The following is a 20,405-nucleotide window of genomic DNA, read 5'->3' as shown; positions in this document are numbered from 1 at the left end:
GAGAGAGAGAGAGAGAGAGAGAGAGAGAGAGAGAGAGAGAAAAGCCTCCCACATGGCAAAGTTACATAAGAACAACAGAAAGAAAATCGAACAGTAAGTTCAGGGACAGTGAATTTATTATGCTGTTGGATTCTGCTTACACAGGGAGCGAACTTAGAGTGAACTTAATTTAAATGTGTGTTCCAATGACACATTGGTATTGTTTTAAATTGCAGAATCAACTTGCTGGTAGTCTAACAGAGCTGCTAAGAGCAAACACAGTATCATCTTGCAAGCTGATGAAGCATGAAACTAAAAGTTAGAGTCTTGTGCTTTCTCATTAAATGTATACACAATGTTTACAAAATAAGACATAATAATTAAGAAAGCATTTATGATATGCTGCAGGGTTTGATCCCATTATCTACCCAGGCTATAATTATGGAGATATGCACTGTTTGTCTCGGGGGTTTGCAGGCTAGAAATTGCACAAAATCCGTCTTTCAGTGCTTTTGTATTTAAATTTCACCCAGAAAATTGCTCAGCTTGAGCTAGAAGACCAGATTTTCTCAGGATCTTTGGCATGTGTGGAGAATAAATGGTTCGCTTCACCTCCACTTCCACATTAGCCAGTTCCCTGGAGTCACAATAAAGCTGAAGATGACAAATTGCTCTGTTCCACCCCATTACAGTGCAAATCACGATACAAACATTTTCAGGCTGCTCTCCACGGAGACAAAGAGAAAAGAGAACCCGGTGCAACAACGAGTGAAGTTAATCCTCTGCGTCTTGTCCAGCTAACACAGAAGTGGAAGATTTGTACTAAGTGACCTCCTACGACACCGAACTACAGGATATGGCCCTACAGTTGGATTTCGCCACCATGCTATGGTATACATTAACAGCATTACAAGACAAAGAGAAAGAGAAAACAAAGGGATAACTAGACTCATTTCTACAACTACAATAGGATTGACAGCATGGATTCAAAGGGTTCAACAAAACTGAAAGAAAAGATAGAGCAGAGCAGAAGGTGAGCACCCATGAAAGGAGGCATGTTGAGGATGGAGAAGGTAGGAGGAGTCAAAAGTCACGACAGAAAGAGGTCAGTGATCAGAGGTTTGGTCAACCCACCATTAATTAGGCTGGCACTGCCAGGGGCATTAATGCCTGCAGCCCCATCCGTGGCTATAGTTGCGATGGGGTGGATAGGGGGATGGGAGCAGTCTAGCCAGTAACAGAGACACACGCGCCCACACACACAAACACACGCATGTGCACACACAAGACAATGAACAGAAATAACATGGTTATAGCACAGTTAAGAGTTTCAGCATATGTAGACTGTATTTGAATACTAATGTGTTGTGATCAGTGTGGTTAAAACATTTGTCATGTTATTCACGTAATCATATGTATGTTTTATAATTTAATAAATGTTATGTCAATAAAATAAATGGGTGTAGCATTGGACAGACATGATGAAATCTGAACATAACCTAAATGAAAAAAATATATATATAAAATGTGAAACCAAAGCTACAAAAAAAGATAAATATAAATAAACATTTGCTTCAATATACTGAATGTACTGCCTGTAATAGCATGTATAGTAAACACTGGTGTAATTCTACATTCATTGTCATTTTTGTTTTTGTTTATTTGTTGCAATGTAAAGTTCAATTAAACCATGTTATTCATGTAATATCTGTCAGCATCACAAAATCAAAACTTGAGCAGAAAATCTGAAACAAATAAGCTAAAAAAAAGTGATGCATAGCCAATCTGAAAATTAACTCCAAATAAAAATCCACAGATTAAATGGGCTAATTTATCAGCCAGGGAAATACACATGTGCCAACCAGTTAACTGACGGGGCTAATGAAATGTCCTCGTGTAAATATGAGAAGGTGCCGAATATTTGTTTTAGCAATCCCCTGTGTTAGAGTTTTCATTTTTTAAAACCTGGAATAGATCTCACAAGGTTATGTTAATGTCTTTCGACAGCAGTCACATAAACTCTGATGACTGGAAAGGGAAATCCAATTGAAGGTCAATAATTGTTTCCCTGTGTCCTTATGGTTTCTGTGTCTAGAGTTCATTGTTAACGACAACACAATGACTTCAAATCAAAAATCTATACTTCATTTATTATCAAATTAAAAAGCAGTTGGTTTCTTTAAAGACACAGCATCTCGTTTATTTTAGTTCAAATTATATTTAAAAAAGAGTGTCAGCTGCCAAAAGTAATCAAGTTGTAATTATGTAGTCTTAATACAACTTTAAATTAAGTTTTTAAAGTTTTATAAATTAGGCCAGACCATAATTTAAGTATTAAGTGCAAAATGTACGGTAGGACTTTTTTGGACAATTTAAAGGAACTCTAGCAGGGAAACTTTGAAAATACTAATTTGATAAATTCTGCAACTTTAAATCAAAGATCGAAGAAGATCAATGATTTATTAAAATAAAAGACTTTTCATTGAATGACAGTTGAAATCTGAATAAATTTGAAAAGATTAATGACTGCTTCCCTGAGCGCAGATCGAGTGATTCACTGTAAACTCGGGGTATTTTTTCTGGTTTGATCCATCCAATCAGATGGATTAAACTTGGGAAAATAATGCACATGTTGTCGATGCGCTACAAATACAGGTAAAAAGAAAAAACATGCATAGTATTTGTTAGTGTTCAGATCGGAGGAAGAAAGTTTATCCACAAGGGAACACATGTTTTACTGTTACCTTGTTTAATGTAAGAATTAAAGCACAATGTAAGCACTGAAGCAAAATGCTTCAAAAACTATAGTGTGCTATGCATGCACGATACTGAGGTATGCTCATTGAAACTACAGCGCTGACCGAAGAGGCACTGGTAACAAATATGTATTATTAAATATGTAAGATGTCAACAAAAGCTTATACTGTCTACTTTACTCTCTACTGCTGGTACATATGCTGTACACCTGCAATGCCGTCACTCTCATGTCATTGCTCTGTAACACAGAAATGAGACGAGTCTGACAGCCTTTGTTTACTTGTGGCATTCAGTACGTCTTTGAAACAGGACTGATGTTGAATGCTAGCTAGTTAGTTCGATGAGTGCAGAGCCTGTTATATGGTAAGAGGATTATGCATTGTGAAATGTGTCATCTGTCAACACTTAAAGGGATGCAGTGTTGTGAGGATGAGGCTTCTCCTTTCAAGTGAGGAATTAAACTGGGGGAAGGGTGCTCGGCTACGGGAGAGGGGTGTAGAGTAGCGGTGGTATATTGGTGGTCATTAGGGGTTAAAGGTCAAAAAGGATCAAGTACCACTCCCAGGGGTCAGAGAAAGGTGATACTCTACCTGTATTCTGGTGTCCGTCTGCCACTGCCCCTCCTTCGAAGAGAATTTGGATGGATAGAGAGTAAGGACAATAATGCACTTGAACCCACAGAACCTGGATACTCGGCTCACAAGTGTACCACCAATACTCATTTCATGTAGTATTTATACACATTCAGCAAAGAGGCTTAATGTCTACGAATACCTACAAAAGGTCCATACAGTTCACATAAGTTTAACAGCTGGATATTTGTGAGTTTGTGAGTTTAATGTTTATAACCCTTTTAAAAACACTGATATGATGCAATGAGAGCACACAGTTAGACATAAGGTAACGAAATGACAAAAGCTTTTTCAAGTGTAGGCTGCTGAGCAAAACTGACAAAAAACAAATTACCTCAGTGCTCCTGAAGCAGCTGCAGACAATATAAAGATTATTTCATGATATAATGATCTTTCTTACCTTTCTTCTCTTTCTTCTCCTCTTCCTCTGTGCCGGCCCCCAGCAGGGTGAAGATGATTCCAGTCTGAGAGTTGACACCAACAGCAGTCACCACCATGCGCCCTGACCCCTCCATCACGTGGGTGCCTGGTAAGAACGCAGCAGGGTGTTAAAAGGTATGACATTAGATACATTTTTTGTGTTTGCTAAAAAAAATAGTGATATTCTTTGCATTCCTGCCATGATCGTGCGCATTTCCTCACACTACAGTTAAAAAAAATAGAGATTCAAATTAATGAATTGAGCTGTTTGGTGACCTGTTTCTAAAAACAAAAGTATCTACGCTCATCTTCTCTACGTACAATGGTGAAATTACACCAAATGGCGATTCTTAATTCCCTATTTGGGCTTTTTTTCCTTGAATCGTTTTTGTACAGAATGAAAGTGTAAAAGTATTCACTGGCTAACAGAGTGTTTAAACATCATTACATCCGAAAGGTAGTGCTTTATTCTCATTCACTCTTTTATGGTAAATCCAAGGTGCTGCATTAGAAAGCCAAAAGCAGTAAAAATGTGTCACTGTGCAAATGTGTGCAGACTGCACTACACTTTTGTGCACAGTATACACACGCAGAACATTATTAACCTTTGGGAGGGTAAGTAGATGTGGGTGAATATGAAGCTAGCTAATTAACAGAAGACCGCGAAAAGGCCCACAGCTAATTATCCACACAGGAAGAAAAAATACTAAGATGTGAGATCAGATTAACCCACGTTTCTGTTCTTCAAGATGCACATTCTCGTGTCTCTGCTGTAGCAAACCAATAAAGAGGGAAAGAAAAATAAGTGTTTTCCATGCTGTCACCAGATTCTTCTGCGTTGATATTTAGATTATAATTAACCACCTTTTGTCTCCTGTTCAAGGTAGTAAAACAATGACTATATTTGGTTTTCACAATATATAACAAAAGAGCCAGGCAGCCCAAACATAATCCCAATAAGTAATGGCAGGAGAAACCTCAAAATATAAACAATTTTCTTAGGTTTTATCATTGGCGATAAACATTAGGCTGCCTCTGAAGTAATTGTAAAAAGTCCTTATTATTACACAAACCTTTACTATTTCTGCTTCAGTAATGGATGGAAATAAAAGGTTATGACACTATAGGCTAGTAGGTGTAACAAAGCAACCCACTCTTTTTTTCTCATGTTGAGTTCTGGTACAGGATGAGAAATTTGCACCAGCCCACTGTGTAAAAAAAGCTAAAAAGTAACTGTGGGCTTGTTTGAGAGATTCATTAATTACAAAATGCTCTCGATTTTGTAAATAAATGAATATTCATTTAAGATATATAGAAATGCAAAATGATCAATCCAAGTTGCTAACTTTGAACTTAGCAGTAAGCGAAATAGAGCAGAAGACCATAACATGTGAATTATAGTCCTCAGTCTCAAAGACCCTTTCTCCTTCACAGAACAGCATTGCATGCAGAAGCCATGACTGTGATATGCAGCTCCACTCATCCATTGACTGGTAACATACCAGACAACAGCATGGGGTCCTTGTCTACACACTTCTTGACGTGGTCGGACTCGCCGGTCAGTGATGACTCATCAATCTGCAGGTCGTTGCCCTGGATCAACACTCCATCAGCGGGAAGCAGATCACCTGCAATTACGATGGTAGAGTTGCTATCTGCAGTGGATTTATTTACATTGATATTGCCTTACACAACCAAAAAGTTCCAATAACTCCAAAGATTCATTAGAGTTGGGTTTGAGCTGATATGAGACGGGATAGACTGTGACCACTGTAGTATATTCCTGGTAGAAGATGCCTTTGAGAGAGGAGGTGTGCATCTCTCTGTGTACTGTCTGTCTGTAGCTAATTCATTTCTCCACATTACGATACTGTTGCTTAAAGATATTTAATTGCTTAAGGTGGACTTCATAATTTTAATCCCCCTCTGGAAATGAGGTCAAAGTCTATTTTCAGCCACTAAACCATGAAAATGACTTTCCACAGAACAATGGACGAGTCAACTAAGGAAGTCAGCGGGCACGTCCAACAACATTAAAGTTATCTAAATGTTTTGGAAAGTTCAGTCAATTTTAGTTAACTCAACAATGTTTCAATTAAAGTCATAGTTGAAATAAAAAAAATTGATGATACAAAAGGTTTACAGTAAGGGCAAACTGGTTAGATGTTAAATATGTCAAATAACAATCAACAGTATACGTAGATTATAAACAGATTTAGCATTTAGCATATTTATTGTGTTAGAGCAAAACTCTAACACACAAAGTTGGACAATCTCCTCCCACCTACCGTATTTGATCTGTGCGATATCCCCTACCACTATGTCCGACACTGGCAGCTGTATGACCTGGCTACCACGGACCACCTGGAATTTCTGCTCCTGCTCGATGCGGCTTTGCAGCCCACGGAACTGCTTCTCCTTCGACCAGTCGTTGAAGGCCGTCACCAGCACCACACACACCACAGACAACAGGATAGCTGCGCCCTCGATCCAGCCGGCATCCGCCTCGCCTTCGTCCTCTACCCCACCTCCTGCCGCGCCACAAGCTAGAGTTCGGTAACGGTGACAAGAAAGGAAGAGGAAAGTTGTCGAGATGTCATACATTTGCAAGCACACTGTGTTTTCTTATAGACTTTATGTATTCTGTCGACACACACTTACACACCGGATATCAACTCACAATTTTCATACACAGATATATATGCTTGAATATGTTAAGAATATGAACACTTCGTAGTAACAGATACACAAAGGGATGTAATAACACCTCACACTGGGAGGAGTGCATGCAATTTGTCTGCCTATGTACAACGTATATAATATAAACGACAACTCTAAAAACAAAATAAAATAAAACTGGAAGAACCAAATAATTGTATACTTCATGCCTACTCCTTTTCAGACATGTAATATATATTCATTTAGTTATTTTGAATTTGCTATATATGTTTACTGTTCATTTTATGGTTGTTTTCTTATTATTTGTGACATGTTCAAATAAAAATCTATCTATTCCATCAATCTCTATCTCTCTGTCTAATGCCCTGATGTCCACTGGCTGTGAACTGACAGATCGGGGTGTACTTGGAAATGAAACAAGGCCTATTCACAGTCCTCCTCATGCTGCTTCATGTAATACTCTGGCAGCCATTGTGCCCTACACTTCTGGCTAGCTGACTTCAAAAGCCCCCAGTGGAGTGATTTGATTTGGACTATAAAACAATTGCAGTTCACAAGGGAACTAGAGCAGACCCAAAATTATAGACATTATAAATGCAGGGTCCGATATAACCAAAAACTAGACTCAATTTGAAGCAATTTGGACCTATTGTTCCATTGTTGGTTCCAATCAATAGGATGTTGATGTAGTGGATTTATTGCATACACTCCCAAAACATACCCTCCTTTATGTGTATAACTACCAGTACCAATGCACACATACTGTATGTGCTCATGTATCATGTAGGTTTTGGCAAAAAGAGAGACATATTAAAGATGTATAATAATTATATTTTTATCTAAAAATTCTTAAAATCTAATATAATGTCCTATGTTGTGTTCCCTGTATGTATTTAATTGTTGTTTCTTCAGTCTTCATGTTTTGTCATGGAAAACAAGGGAAAGCTTAGTACTTATAGATCCAGAACGGATCCATCTCCTAAAAGATTGTGCAACAGTATATTTGGACTGGCACGGGTGTGACAAGTGACGCCATTTTACTATCTTCCCAAAAATAGGTCATAAAGCCTCTTACTAAGAGGCAAAGATTTCACGAAGAACAAATGAAAGAACCAAATACGAGTAAATTGGTGCAGTATATATTTCTTAACAATGTAATTGGATGAGTTCAGACTGTCCTGCTTTGTCACTGGAGTGCATTGACAGAAATAAATTGAATGTAGTAGCTGTCCATGGTTCTGATTGCACCGCTCTTGTCTCTTTCATACAAAGACACATGCAGCACATTTGTAGCTGTCCATGGTGCTGATGAAGTACCAAAATCGTGCAATACCCAAACCCAAAGCATAAAATATAACGACTATTATATATACTATATATAATACTATGATTGAGAAGCTTTGATTGAGAGTTATGGGTGAGATGCAAATGAATAATGTAATTTAGTGAGATGTAAATGAATAATGTTAATCAGCTTCAAAGGCACTTTAACAAACCATGTTGGTATATACAGTATGTCTACTAACGGTATTTTCTTACTATTTTTCTGGTTTTAGTTTTGTCATGTGTTTGATACAGACGCAATTAAGAGTCTCCTCATTCAACTGCAGCCAGGCTGTTTCATATGTAAATGAGAATTAAGTCATCCCACCACTTCTATTTCTGGACCGTTGAGCTGTTTTTTTCACCTAATTAATAAACAAAACAGTAAACCAGCAGTGCGTCATGTGTACTTGTGAATACATACATGTTTGTGATATTTGCTTGACATAACTGTCATTTTATGGGTTTCTGATTGATATTTTTATTCTAAGTGTAGTTTAAATTGTTTTTGTTGAATATTTATAATTATAGTCATTATCCTTAATGATTTAATTTCCTGTCAGGTTTACCTTCGAAAGTCCCAAAGACAGTATAGTCAGCTGTAAATATCTTGCCGTACTACACACCTATGTCACAACTCTTTATATCTAAATTTGAGGGATCATTGCCAGAAATGTTTGATTAGGCAATGTAACATATTTGTGTAAAAAAAGAGTTACTAAAAACTCTGCACTTCAAAACGTCCTTACATCCCCTATGGCCTTATGTCCGTCTCTCTTCATTTGGTGTTTTTCTGAATTGGCTGGTTCAAAGTGGTTTGCATTCATATCTTTGAGAACCGCTCTGCTATTCATCGCTCTATCTGTTCATATCCGCAAGAGTTCATGTGCTGATTTAGATTCATATATATTCATATCATTCAAATCTGAGAAGAGACTTGCATATTGGCACCATTTTTGCCGCAAGTTAAAGAGAAGCTTGGTTATGTATCTGCAGATGGACGCAGTTATTAGCATAATGACTCCTCTGGCCATTCTCTGCTTTATTTGGAGAGCTCACGCAATGCAGCTGAAAAGACACAAAAAAAGATGCCGATGAAATAAGATCAATTTACAGTTAAGCAATAATTTTACAACCTCGGTATTTGGCTAACTAACTAAATCATTCATTTACTCACTCATTAAGTCTCTCTTAATCTTAACCAACCAACTGAAAGATTAATTAACTCAGAAATGATTTCACCACAGTCTTACCCATGCAGGTAAGACTGTGGTAACCTCTTCGTCTTTCTCTGGTATTTCTACTTTCATAAGACTTTTTAAAGTGATGACCTCTCCCTTTAGCAGGGTAACTGAATTCCATTACTGTGATAATGCCGGGAGCAATGACTGATGTTGCTGACTCAGCACCTCGTTATGGTCTCTGTCTTCGTCTCCTCTTTCACGGCTCACAGGGCTGATGTATGGGCACTTGGGGCTTAAGGTCGTTTCTCTGCTCAACACTTCATTAACCTTACCAGTACCTTTCATACGCACATTTAACACGTTCATAACGTGCACGCACACACACACACACAAATTACCCCTGTGCTCGATGAGTCGCTTTGTTTGCGACCTGCCTGACCAATTAAAAAGTGTATCCATACAGTACATGTAGGTGTAAGTGTGTCAGCGAGTGCCAGTAATGTCAGAGGAAGTGATGTCAGTGTGCCAATGCAATTATAGCTCTTTGTGGTCCTCTGCAATAGTGGAGATACTTGTGAGATAACTATTGTAGTGTGTGTGTGTGTGTGTGTGTGTGTGTGTGTGTGTGTGTGTGTGTGTGTGTGTGTGTGTCTGTCTCAAGACTTCAAAACAAAGGACAAGAGAGAATTTCAAAGGAAGTGGTGTCACCAGATCTGCTTCACTCACACTCTCCGTTGCTCTCTCCGGGGGGGTGGTAGAAAGAGAGTCCCAGGGAGATCAGGGCAGCGATCTCCAGGATGATGAGGGTGACGTCCTGCAGGGCCTCCCATACCAGCTGCAGGAAGGTTTTTGGCGTCTTTGGAGGTATCAGGTTTTTACCAAATATTTCTTTTCTCTTGTCCAGGTCAGTTTGGGCACCTGGGAAACCTAAAAGTGTAAGACACGGAAAGACAAGGAGACATTTTGAGAAACAGTTACATCACAGTATATTTATCATCAGTCTTTGAAGAGTATTCTTACTGACGTATTGCAGTGAGTTCAATATAGTATATAGGGTTAAAATTACCGCAACAAACAACTATCTGCTATATTTCTACATTTGATCCAAAGAAATCACAATTTTTATCCACACACACAAATGTATTTAAATGCACAGCTAGAAAACTGTGGATGCAAATGCCATCTTTTACAGTTTTAAGACATTTTTTTATTATTTATTATTGTGATCTACAGTCAGCTTTGTAATGGATCATATTTTCCTTACTTTCTTTTTCTTTTTGCTCTTTGTCTTCTCTCTTTTCACTCTTACACTGCACACAAACCATCTCTCTAATTACCAGTTTGAGTCATGGTGGGCCACGGTTCTGCATTCCTTATATAATTCTTGTGCTTTGACCTCATCCACCTCCCCATACACCTTACACTACTGTATATAAATATCTTTGGCTCTTTTATCTGAAGAACTTCATACTGGCTTGAGGGACAATTTACTTTTAGAATACTGTCCAGAGAATTATTCTCACGCAGTAGCTAAAACAATGCGGTGAAAGAGTTTGTTACAACAGATGTAGTGCTTTGGCAAGAGCAACGGTTGAACTTCGTAATCCAAAAAGCATTAACATAAATGAGTAGCCTTTTGTGTGCAATTGTTCTTTTTTTCTATTTAAAAAAAAGATGCATTATTAGTTTGGTATAGTTTTCCATGTGGATGTTTTAGAATCATATAACAATATTATATTATAACAATAATGTGTCATGCAGGAGGGGATTATATCTATCCCCTCCTGCATCGTGGGGGGCTCAGGAAGCAGCCAGCGCCTTGTGAGCGCTTTTCTACAAGCTGTCATTAAAATGCCAAACATGTATTCATCTGGACGCCCTGCTTGAAAATCAAATTTTCCTAAGAATAAAGTGGAAAATTGCAGGGGCAGGTCAGTGTTAAGTATGGCTTTTAATGTTGATTTGATGTATTTTATCTGCATTGCAATGTCACGTAATGGGTCTTAAAATAGAGTATAACCTGCCCAAACTATACTGCACTTTATATTAATAAATGTTAATATATTAAATCATATTTATCACAGCTACAGTATGAATCTGCATCAGTTGTGTGTAAGAAACTACTGTGAACTTTAATTGATATCTACATCAAACCTTCACAAAGCTTTATAATTAGCATCAAGTGTACTATACCAGGCAAATGTATGCTCTGTATCTTCAGCTAAAATGATTCATCAAGGATTTCTATTAAGCTACATTATAGGTTTCTATCTGGCTGCCTTTCAGTGTAGCACCATTATCTGGTTGCTGAGCGCACACACAGTGTGTATTCACTGTCTCTGTGTCTCTCTCCCTCACAACCAAAGACATTACCACAGCATTATGTCATGCTTGGTGCGTCACTGGGTCTCCCAGGAGTGGCCCTGGATTGCATCTGATACTATCTCTGCTGCATGACACTGTTTCACATGTGAATGCAGGCGACCATGGAATGAGTTATTAACACCTGTGGTGAATAGCTGATGATCCATTTGCATCCGATGTCGGAGAAAGAGGAAAAAAGAAAAACAAACGGCAAAGTTGTCGTGTGAAAAAGTAAATGTTTAGATACTGCAAAAAATAAATTAGAGAAATTGGAGAAACTAGATCCATTTAGCTCCTTTAAAAAAAGAAAGGTGGAACAACAGGGAAGGAGAAGGAGAGGACAGAAGGAGGGCAAGCTGAAAAGAGAACAATTCCCAGCTCCTACATATAGGAGAATGCCCTGGTTAGAAATAGATCAGTCTATAAATAGCCTCATTATCCATTCTCTTTTAATTGTCTCTCTGAGAGGACCTAGCATGCTCTCCCATTGATCTCCACAGCACCCTGCCTCACATCACACAAACATGTGTGTCCATGCATGTGTGTGTGTGTGCGTTTGTGTGTGGGTCTGTGAGTCGTGACTGCCTGCACGTGCTTTGGGTGTGTGTAAGAAGGCTGGCTTAGCATGCCGGCACTATCGCACAGTAAAACTAGAGCTCATATATAATCAGGCTTTAGCCGGTTCCAGTTGGTTGGATACACAGACACACAAATATGCACGCCCAAGCACAGATGCACATATCTTTACTATCCACATTGTGTGGAACCCCCCTTTATCTTTGTTGGTCAGGTGCACATCAAACGTGACATTCAGTCATATTTCTACCCAATACCGCAATCACAGAATTTAAAAAAACAAAAAATACATATGCGTATCCTCCTGCACTATATTTCTAGAATCTGTCCAGAGGCAGGGAAGTTAGTTATAGCATGTAAATGCACCATTCTGCATAAAAGCAGCAATCATTTAATAAAATACAACAACATGCATACTCTCAGCTATTTCTGTCATGTGATGGGTACCTCTAGTGTATGTATGAGATTATTCATTGGTTGAGCATGACAGCAAACCTTGTTAAATGTTTCAACTCCTTTTAAACGCCCTTGAGATGTGAGCTATGCTGTAATCAATCTCTTGAATCATTAAAAACTCATTGCTTCCTGGAAAACCCTCTGCTACATTATCATTCCTTCCTGGATAGCGGATTGCAATGCTGCTTAAGATTCATTTGCCAGATTATAAAATATTGTCGGCTAAATACTGTCAGCCCACCTAACTGCTCTGGCAGTGGATTTTGAGGAGGCAGTGAGAGGGCAGAAAAACTGTAGCGATGCACAGATGAGTCACAACAATCTCACAGAGGATTAAGGGTGATTGCAAAGGAGTCTTACAGTCCATCACCAAGTGAAGCCTGAACAGACTATATACCAAATGTACAGATGGGAGTAAGGGATAACGGACTCCTGGTGCTGTCTAATGGCTGGCTAATTTATTTATCAAAGCTCCTCGTGATTGTTCTAATCGAGATTCAAACGATGAAAGCTTTTTGGAAAGGAAATTTGAGTCCACCTTATGACAATGGGATGAGAGATGATGCACTATAGACTATAGACGTTAGATTGACTTCCATTTTAGATCGGCAGCTTACGGATTTAAGACAAACTGTGGGCATGCTGGAGACACAGCAGATTAAGTAAAAGCCATTTAGTGTACCAGAAATGCAAACTGCAGTATAATCTTATTTATGAATTTGGTTGCGTGTCATCAAATCACTCAGTATCAGTCACCGTGCACTGAATACCAGCTAATTAAGCAGGCATGCTTAATAATAAACCACATGTGGCTATACTTGGCTGTGGTCATTAGATGGCTACAGTTAGAATTTTCAATGCCAATAAGAAAACTTGTGATCATGGTATTCATCATGAAAAGGACTGTGCCTCAAATAATCAGTATGGGCTTCTTTGGAGGTCTGGGTTCAGGGCCAAAAAAAAGTCTGTGAGTCTGTAATGACTAATTAGCCTCTCTACTCTTAGATCATTTTAGAAATCTGACCATGACGTTTTGCATATGGACAACACTAATGTAATGAAAATAAGACTTGAGCTTAAACTTAGGACTATTTTCTCCACTTTTCTTATTCATCATATATTGTGTAGTCTATAAGAAGTTTTAAAAAAGGGTTTGTTTTGTGGGTTCAGCAATCCAAAAACCTAAAGATAATTAGGTAAAATATGACGCTATAAACAGAGAAAAGCAGTAAATGTTTACCTTGAGAAGTTAGAACCAGCAAATATTTGGGATTTATTTCTTACTATATGACTGAACTGATTATCATAACTGCTGTCAATTAACTTCCTTTCAACTGACAAATAGTTCGATTAGATTACAGAATTATTGTTATTTACAACCACAATTTACGGTCTTTAAATCTTGATGAGGATGAAACCTTGAACTTCTCTCCTCTTCTTCACTGTTCTTACTCCATAATGTATGGCTGGTAATGCGCTGATCCCTCAAACACAGCAGGCTCTGAGATTCAAATCTGCTTTGACAAATGATACCTTCCTAACAATAGACAAGACCGGGACATTAACAAAAAGAAGGACAAAATATATATACCATTATATCTGCAGGGGAGGAAATGGGATTTTTCATTTCAGTCAGAGTGAACATGATGGCATATTTTAACAGTTGGCCCTTTTTTTTTGTCAGTGGCTGAAAATAGATCTCCATGGAAACACTATGCATCCCACTCGATGAGTGGAAATACCCGCGACTCTGAACCTTGGAGAAATTGTGAATATGTAAGAAAGTGTGTGTGTGTGTGTGTGTTCAAGAGCATGCATGCACGTGTATGTGTGTGCACAGGTGCGTGTGTTTTTTCAAAGAAAAGACTAACGAATGAAATGAAGTGATGACCTCCAAATGTCCTCGTAACATGTGAACGTCTCAGTGGAGCAGCACATGACATAGATATAAATATAAAATCTAAATCTTGAGAATAATGGCGTGAACAACAATGTCTGAGCAGAATCTGTCGTCATGATGATGAACGTCATCATCATGACACAAAAACACGGTGCTGTTTTTCTGCAGCGAAGAGATGGCTTCAACATGTGTTCTCAGATTTCACCATTTTAAAAAGAGAGAGGGGGAATGAAGAGGGAAGAGAGCGGTTGAAGTATGACTCAGAGAGGACAAGAGAGTGAGAAAGAGAGAGAATAAGAGGAGGCTGGATGTAGAGTAACCCTATGAATAATAACCCATCAGCTGCTAAAAGGTGGATCATTATCGTGCTCTTATTAGAAGATGGAGTGATGGAGAAATGTGTCAGTGTCCTTGAAAATGACCTCCATAATAATAATACAATTGTATGCTGTACAGAAAGGTTTGTTACAATGCATACAAAGGCATGATATAGTAGAAATAGCTTCTTAAGGATGACATTAAACAAATAATGCAGTATGCTATGTGTAAATGATATAGATAGAAGGAGGGAGATGGAAGAAGAGTGTAAAAATATTCAAACAGTAATAAGAAAATGCATGAAAAGAAAAGAATAAGGAAATAAACCAAAAACATGTGTATGCTTTTTGGGTCGTGCTACGAAGGCGGTGGGCTTGTGTCGGTCATGTAGAACAAGATGTAAGGCAGCATTATCATCGCGGTGCTAGTTAAGGGGAGGAAAGAACTGGATGCTTTCTCATTAGCCGTCTTGTTGTCCTTGTTTTAGCTTCATGACCATGTGCACCTTCCTGTACATTAGTTCCCGGCACTCGACGTAAGTACAGCAAGACATTTTCGAAAAATGCTTAAAAATAAACATGTGTACAGTGCTGTTAAATGGTTGGTTGACTAACAATGTTTAACAAATATTTACTTAAAGTTCAGTTTCCAAGGTTTCCAATTTCCACAGAATATATACTTCCAAGGCTTCGTAGAAAAAGAAATACATCCTAACCAACTAGAGAGCAAAGATAATGTGAGAGGATTCATCACACCTGAGACGGAGATAGAAGTATGTTAAAAAAAAAAAAAAAAGAATCTTGTAGACTGCAAACCCATGATTCCCGTGAGGGGGGGCACATCCAGCAGCATAGCCGGTCCACCCACTATTAAATAAGGACGTAATTAAAGACAGGAAGTCCTTTTCCTCACTTAAACATGGTTGGGCTGGATGTTTAGGGGGGATTGATGTTTGTGCAGCATTTATAACAGCAGTAAATTGGTGTCTCAGGAAGGGTTTCTCTTTTTTTCAGCACCATCATATTTGGTGTTAGGGTTATGTTTTAAGAATGGTCTCTTTGCTCAGCTTACAATGTGTTTTTGCATGCTCTCAGTCTCTGTAATCTCTATCAGTACAAGAGGCCACGGCAGGAGGCAGGCTCTCTGTGAGGACGGGTTGACGTGACTTGTCTTCAGTGCAGGGCAAACAGGCAAGCAGATATGCTGTACTGTATGTAAACAAACACGTTCTCTCATTTCATGAAAAGTCCCAGGGTCACACTAACACACACAGATCTATCGTCCAGTCCCCTACAGACAACCCCATCTGGAAGGCAATGGACTGGAAAGTGACATTGAGCAATTTCTGACACCATGTTTTTCCCACCACAAGTGTACTGTGTGTGTGTGTGTGTGTGTGTGTGTGTGTGTGTGCGTGTTCATATGTGTGTGTGTGACACCATACTGCAACCTATCATGGTATGTTCAGTCTCCTATTGCGGCTGTACTGTGCCACACCTGAGAAAAACAAACTGCAGGAGCAGGATCAGTGACAGATCTTCATGTCCATCAGGTAACAGAGGTCAGAGGAGCTCTGGTCACAGATGCTGCTTTTGGATGGATGATTGGAATAATCAACATTTTGGGCAAAATGCATTTTCGCCTTGTGGTTTACATCTGCAAAGATTATTATGCTTGATTTTGACAATGCTACAAGCTGACCACTCAAACACGTTTTGGCTTTGGTATTTATTATAGGTTTTTCATTATTAAGACAAAGAAGCCACTGTGTCTAAACATGTAAATTGTGCTTTCTATAAAAAGGCTCAAATACCAGCGCAGTTTTCAACGGTCTCCCATCAACCTAAATTAAATGTATTTTGCGATGCTGAAAATAAAATATGCACTTGTGTGTGTTAGTGTGTGTGTATGTGTGTGTATTTGTGTGAGTCTGTGGGGGCAGCTGTACAAGTGGGTGAGTTTTGCTGTCACGCACTGTGCTCTATGTGTCTGACTAATGCAAGAGATGGTGGAGTGGAGTGAGAGAACACAGCTCACAGCTCTCTTTCTCACACACACTCTCACACACACATACACACCACAGGACAACTGATTATTACTTAGTATTCCTACTTCATAGTGTATATGGGCATAAATGTTGGAGGGGGTTTTATACAGACATAGCTAGATGATTATGTATAAATCTTCAAGTCTAAAAGACTGAATAATGCATCCCACGTTCATTTTATAAGCTATTATGTTCTGACCCACAGAACACATGCTCTTTTGTTTCTATGACGATAATTCTTGCACTTTTCTATCTTAAAATGTTGTGAAAAAAAGCTGATTATGTAATCTTATGCAAGGAAAACAAACTGTGAAAACTCATAGATGTGGTTGGTGTATGCTGCTCATATCACAGAATTTGAATACCCAAAGGTTTAATTTACACCTCTTAGAAATATTTTTTGGAAGTGCATCAAGAGCAGCACAGTGACTAATGTAACATGAAGGCTTCATCAGTGCATACGGTCCTAATCAAAACTCATGAAATGTTTATTATTGCACGGGTGAGATCCAGTTGATATTATGGATCCCACGTGCATGTGTGCAAAATCATGTGCATGTGCATTAGGGCAGCACAACTAATCCTATTACTGTAAGATGATGATTGTGCTATGTTTGCATTGGTGGGATGATCCATTGCATCAAACCAAACGCTCCCGCTCCACGTGACAATTTGTGGGGGGGGGGGGGCAGGACATAAATCTAAATAAATCCAACGTGAGACACAGAATAGTAAAATGTGGTAAAAAAATAGCTTTCTAAGGAAGAACAAAACTGTGTCAGAGTTGAGTTAACGCTGTGCTTGTACCATAAACAAAAAGGTTGTTTAGTCTGCTGTGTGGAACCGAAGTCATAGACAATGATGGGAGTTAAAAGCACCGACAGTACAGAGGTACTTCTTCAACCTACTGCAAGAGATCAAAGTGAAAAACTGTGGAACAAATATGAGTCTCTTTCTGAATGTATTAGTCATTTAATGTATCTGTCTCATACACTGTAATGTTAGCTGGCCCGGCTGCCCTAGATGTGGACACAAAATTAATGAGAAATCTGTTTACAGCCTCTGTGTGTGTGTGTGTGTGTGTGTGTGTGTGTGTGTGTGTGGGTGTGTGTGTGTGTAAGTGTGTGTGGCAGTGACAGAGATAGTAAGAGTGTGCGAGTGTGTTTAAACACTACTTAGTTATAAGGCCAAAGTGTCACGGGGTCAGTAACTTCATCCAGTAATTCCAGACTGTTCAACCATTCATTCAATCAATCAATCTACCCATACATCTCTCCATTCGTCCGTCCACCTGTTCCCCATCACTGTCTTTCAATCATCTATCCATCTATGTTCAGTTAATTGTCAATTCCTGTTTTGTTTTTACAGCCAAATTTCTTATTTGTTTTATAATACATACATTTTATAAGAATGTCTTTTTCTTCTTTTCTCTGTGTATCTATACATACTTCTGTCCATGTGCAACTGCAACACCTGCATTTCCTCTCTGGGGATAGATAAAGGCTTTTTCTTTATCCGTTGATGAAATGTCATTGGTGTTTAATTCTTATTTACCTTTATATAAACAGTGATACATAATAAAGACATGTTGCTATCCAGTAGCCTCATTTCCGCTTGTCTATCACTTTCTCATTTACACATTCAAGCACAGACAGGAGAAACACACCTCTGCTCTACTCTTCTCATGTGTGCCTGAGTTAGTATATTCATATGGAGACTGTTGTATGCATCACTACAGGTGCTTCAATACTACTAAAGATTTGGATCATATAATTACTGCACATTCCCCTTTACTGAATCCGAAACACAAGTCAGTGGTTCATTTTAAACAATTCCCCAACAAACTAGGTGGACGGTTTTGATTTTCTATCGTATTGCATTAGAATTTGGAATTAAATTTGAATAATGCTTTTTCAAATAACCCAAACACAGTAATTTTGGTTCTGGGGCTTTAGCCAACCATGCTGATTAGGAGTTGTTGTATTTCCGTACGTAGTGGAAGCACACTCACACAAATAAGCAACCCCCCCACCCCTCCCTCCCTCCCTCCCTCTGGACTGAAAAGGGAGAGCGCTCAGGCCAAGAGGCTGAAAAGGGAGAGTGACAGTGGTCTATCTGCTGTCTCCCATCTGGGTGTCAGTCTCCGGTTTCGCTCAGGGGCTCAGATAAGATCCGGACACAATAGGGACAGCTATTAAAATTCAAACTACCAGAGAGTGTCATGAAATAGTCATGAGGAGTAAGGGAAATCTACACACGCTTGTGTGCCCCTTATTGTCTGTCTGCTTGGAACTGCGGGTCAAATACAATGCCAGGGGCACGGCAAGAGAGTTGCCGATTATTGTGTGGGGATAATGCCAAATAGATGTAATATAAACTACTACTACATTATTAACTGTAATAACTCGGCATTATTCAAAATCATTTGGGAAACATATTTGTACATCACTATGAAATGTATTTTTAATGGATTAAATCACACAGCACACTGCAATTGCAATAGGAGTTTATAAATTCTAACACTGTTGGGAAATTACAGTGGAGAGTTGAAAGAGTATTGATCTCTGCTTGTGCTATGCAGTAGCACTTTGATTGAACTGTAATGTGACTGAGTCCATGAAACCTCATGCTGCACAAATGGATGCATCTCCTTTAATATTCCTGACCTGAAACAGATGTACTTACACGGTAGTCAACACAATCGATTTTTCCACACGCCACTAATGTAAGAACTGTCAGGGTCATATGTCTGTACTGAAAAAACATATTAAAATACTACTACTACTAGTAGTACCCATTCCGATTGTTTATGCATGAATTTTACGGGAAAAAAAACCATTGCTACATTTCTGTATTGGTACTTTTACTAAAGTAAAGGATCTGAATACGTCTTTCACCACTGATGGTTTGATGAAAGGTTACGCAAACAATTCCCCAATGAAGATTCTGTTAAATCTGAAGCTGCTGCACTGTATGTATTCTCTGGATAAAATTGCAATAACTGACTAACACTGTCACAAGAGACAGCAGAAGCTGAAATGATGTGTTTGCACATTAGGCAGTGTCTGATTTTGGTGCTTTGATCCTGATCCGTTGGGTAAGTGCGACTATCTCTGTGGCAGTATCCAATACTTGAAAGACGGAGCAGGCTTAGTTGCTGCTTCCTTTATGCCCATGGGCAAGGAATTGTATTTTAAGGGTTCAGAAAAGGTAAAATTCTAAGTCAGAACAAGACAGCTTCTGTGTTCCTGTTCCTCTTTTCTGCTGCTACCGGGACGTTATGGATCATTTTTCCACAGGATGTGTAAACTCAAAGTTGAAAGAAAGCTGCTCTGTGCCTTCAAGCAAGGCAGGGCTGGATCTGGTCCAAGACTGTATCTGTTTATGTGCCCTTGAGAGAAAAATGCTGTCTGTCTGTGTTGGCAGCCCTGGTACCCCCCTTGTTCTGTCCCACGGCGAGAGAAGAGAGAGCAGAGAGGTCAACTCAGGGAAAGAGCTGACATGGAGAGAAAGGAGCCGGCTACAGCCCCGGACTCTGCATATTCAGCTAAAAGCATCGCCCCGCCTGTCAACTTGCTATCCATACTCCCGGCTTCCAGCAGCCAGTTCAAATCCAGGACATTTCAGAGAACAAGAGCTGAATGTATATATACGACAATGACCTTTGGACAGAGAAGCATTTGGAGATGTCAGTTTCTGGCACTGACAGACTTTCCAGACAGAGGTGGGCTGGTGGTCTGATGGTAGAATGGGGGGGGGGGGGGGGGGGG

General features: G+C 39.1%; 1 protein-coding gene across 8 annotated transcripts in view; it reads right to left on the bottom strand.

Moving 5' to 3' along the window:
- atp2b2 (ATPase plasma membrane Ca2+ transporting 2) overlaps window positions 1-20,405 on the bottom strand; it is a 67,756-nt gene that overhangs the window by 35,631 nt on the left and 11,720 nt on the right. For 4 of the 8 annotated variants that reach the window (XM_031851570.1, XM_031851562.1, XM_031851536.1 and 1 more), the window contains exons 2-7: window positions 9,701-9,901; window positions 6,077-6,334; window positions 5,291-5,416; window positions 3,769-3,894; window positions 3,327-3,359; window positions 1,114-1,206 (exon numbers count right to left, since the gene is read on the bottom strand). In XM_031851570.1, the coding sequence (XP_031707430.1) occupies window positions 1,114-1,206; window positions 3,327-3,359; window positions 3,769-3,894; window positions 5,291-5,416; window positions 6,077-6,334; window positions 9,701-9,901 (837 nt within the window). Of the gene's footprint in view, window positions 1-1,113; window positions 1,207-3,326; window positions 3,360-3,756; window positions 3,895-5,290; window positions 5,417-6,076; window positions 6,335-9,700; window positions 9,902-20,405 lie in introns of all 8 variants that reach the window. The other 4 variants (XM_031851583.1, XM_031851575.1, XM_031851553.1 and 1 more) reach the window with 3 other exon arrangements.

This window comes from Anarrhichthys ocellatus, unplaced genomic scaffold (assembly GCF_004355925.1).
Source record: "Anarrhichthys ocellatus isolate YVR2014 unplaced genomic scaffold, GSC_Weel_1.0 scaffold1, whole genome shotgun sequence".
Classification (NCBI taxonomy): Eukaryota; Metazoa; Chordata; class Actinopteri; order Perciformes; family Anarhichadidae; genus Anarrhichthys; species Anarrhichthys ocellatus.
Note: the sequence above shows the minus strand (reverse complement) of the source record. Positions and strands in the feature narration are given on the sequence as shown.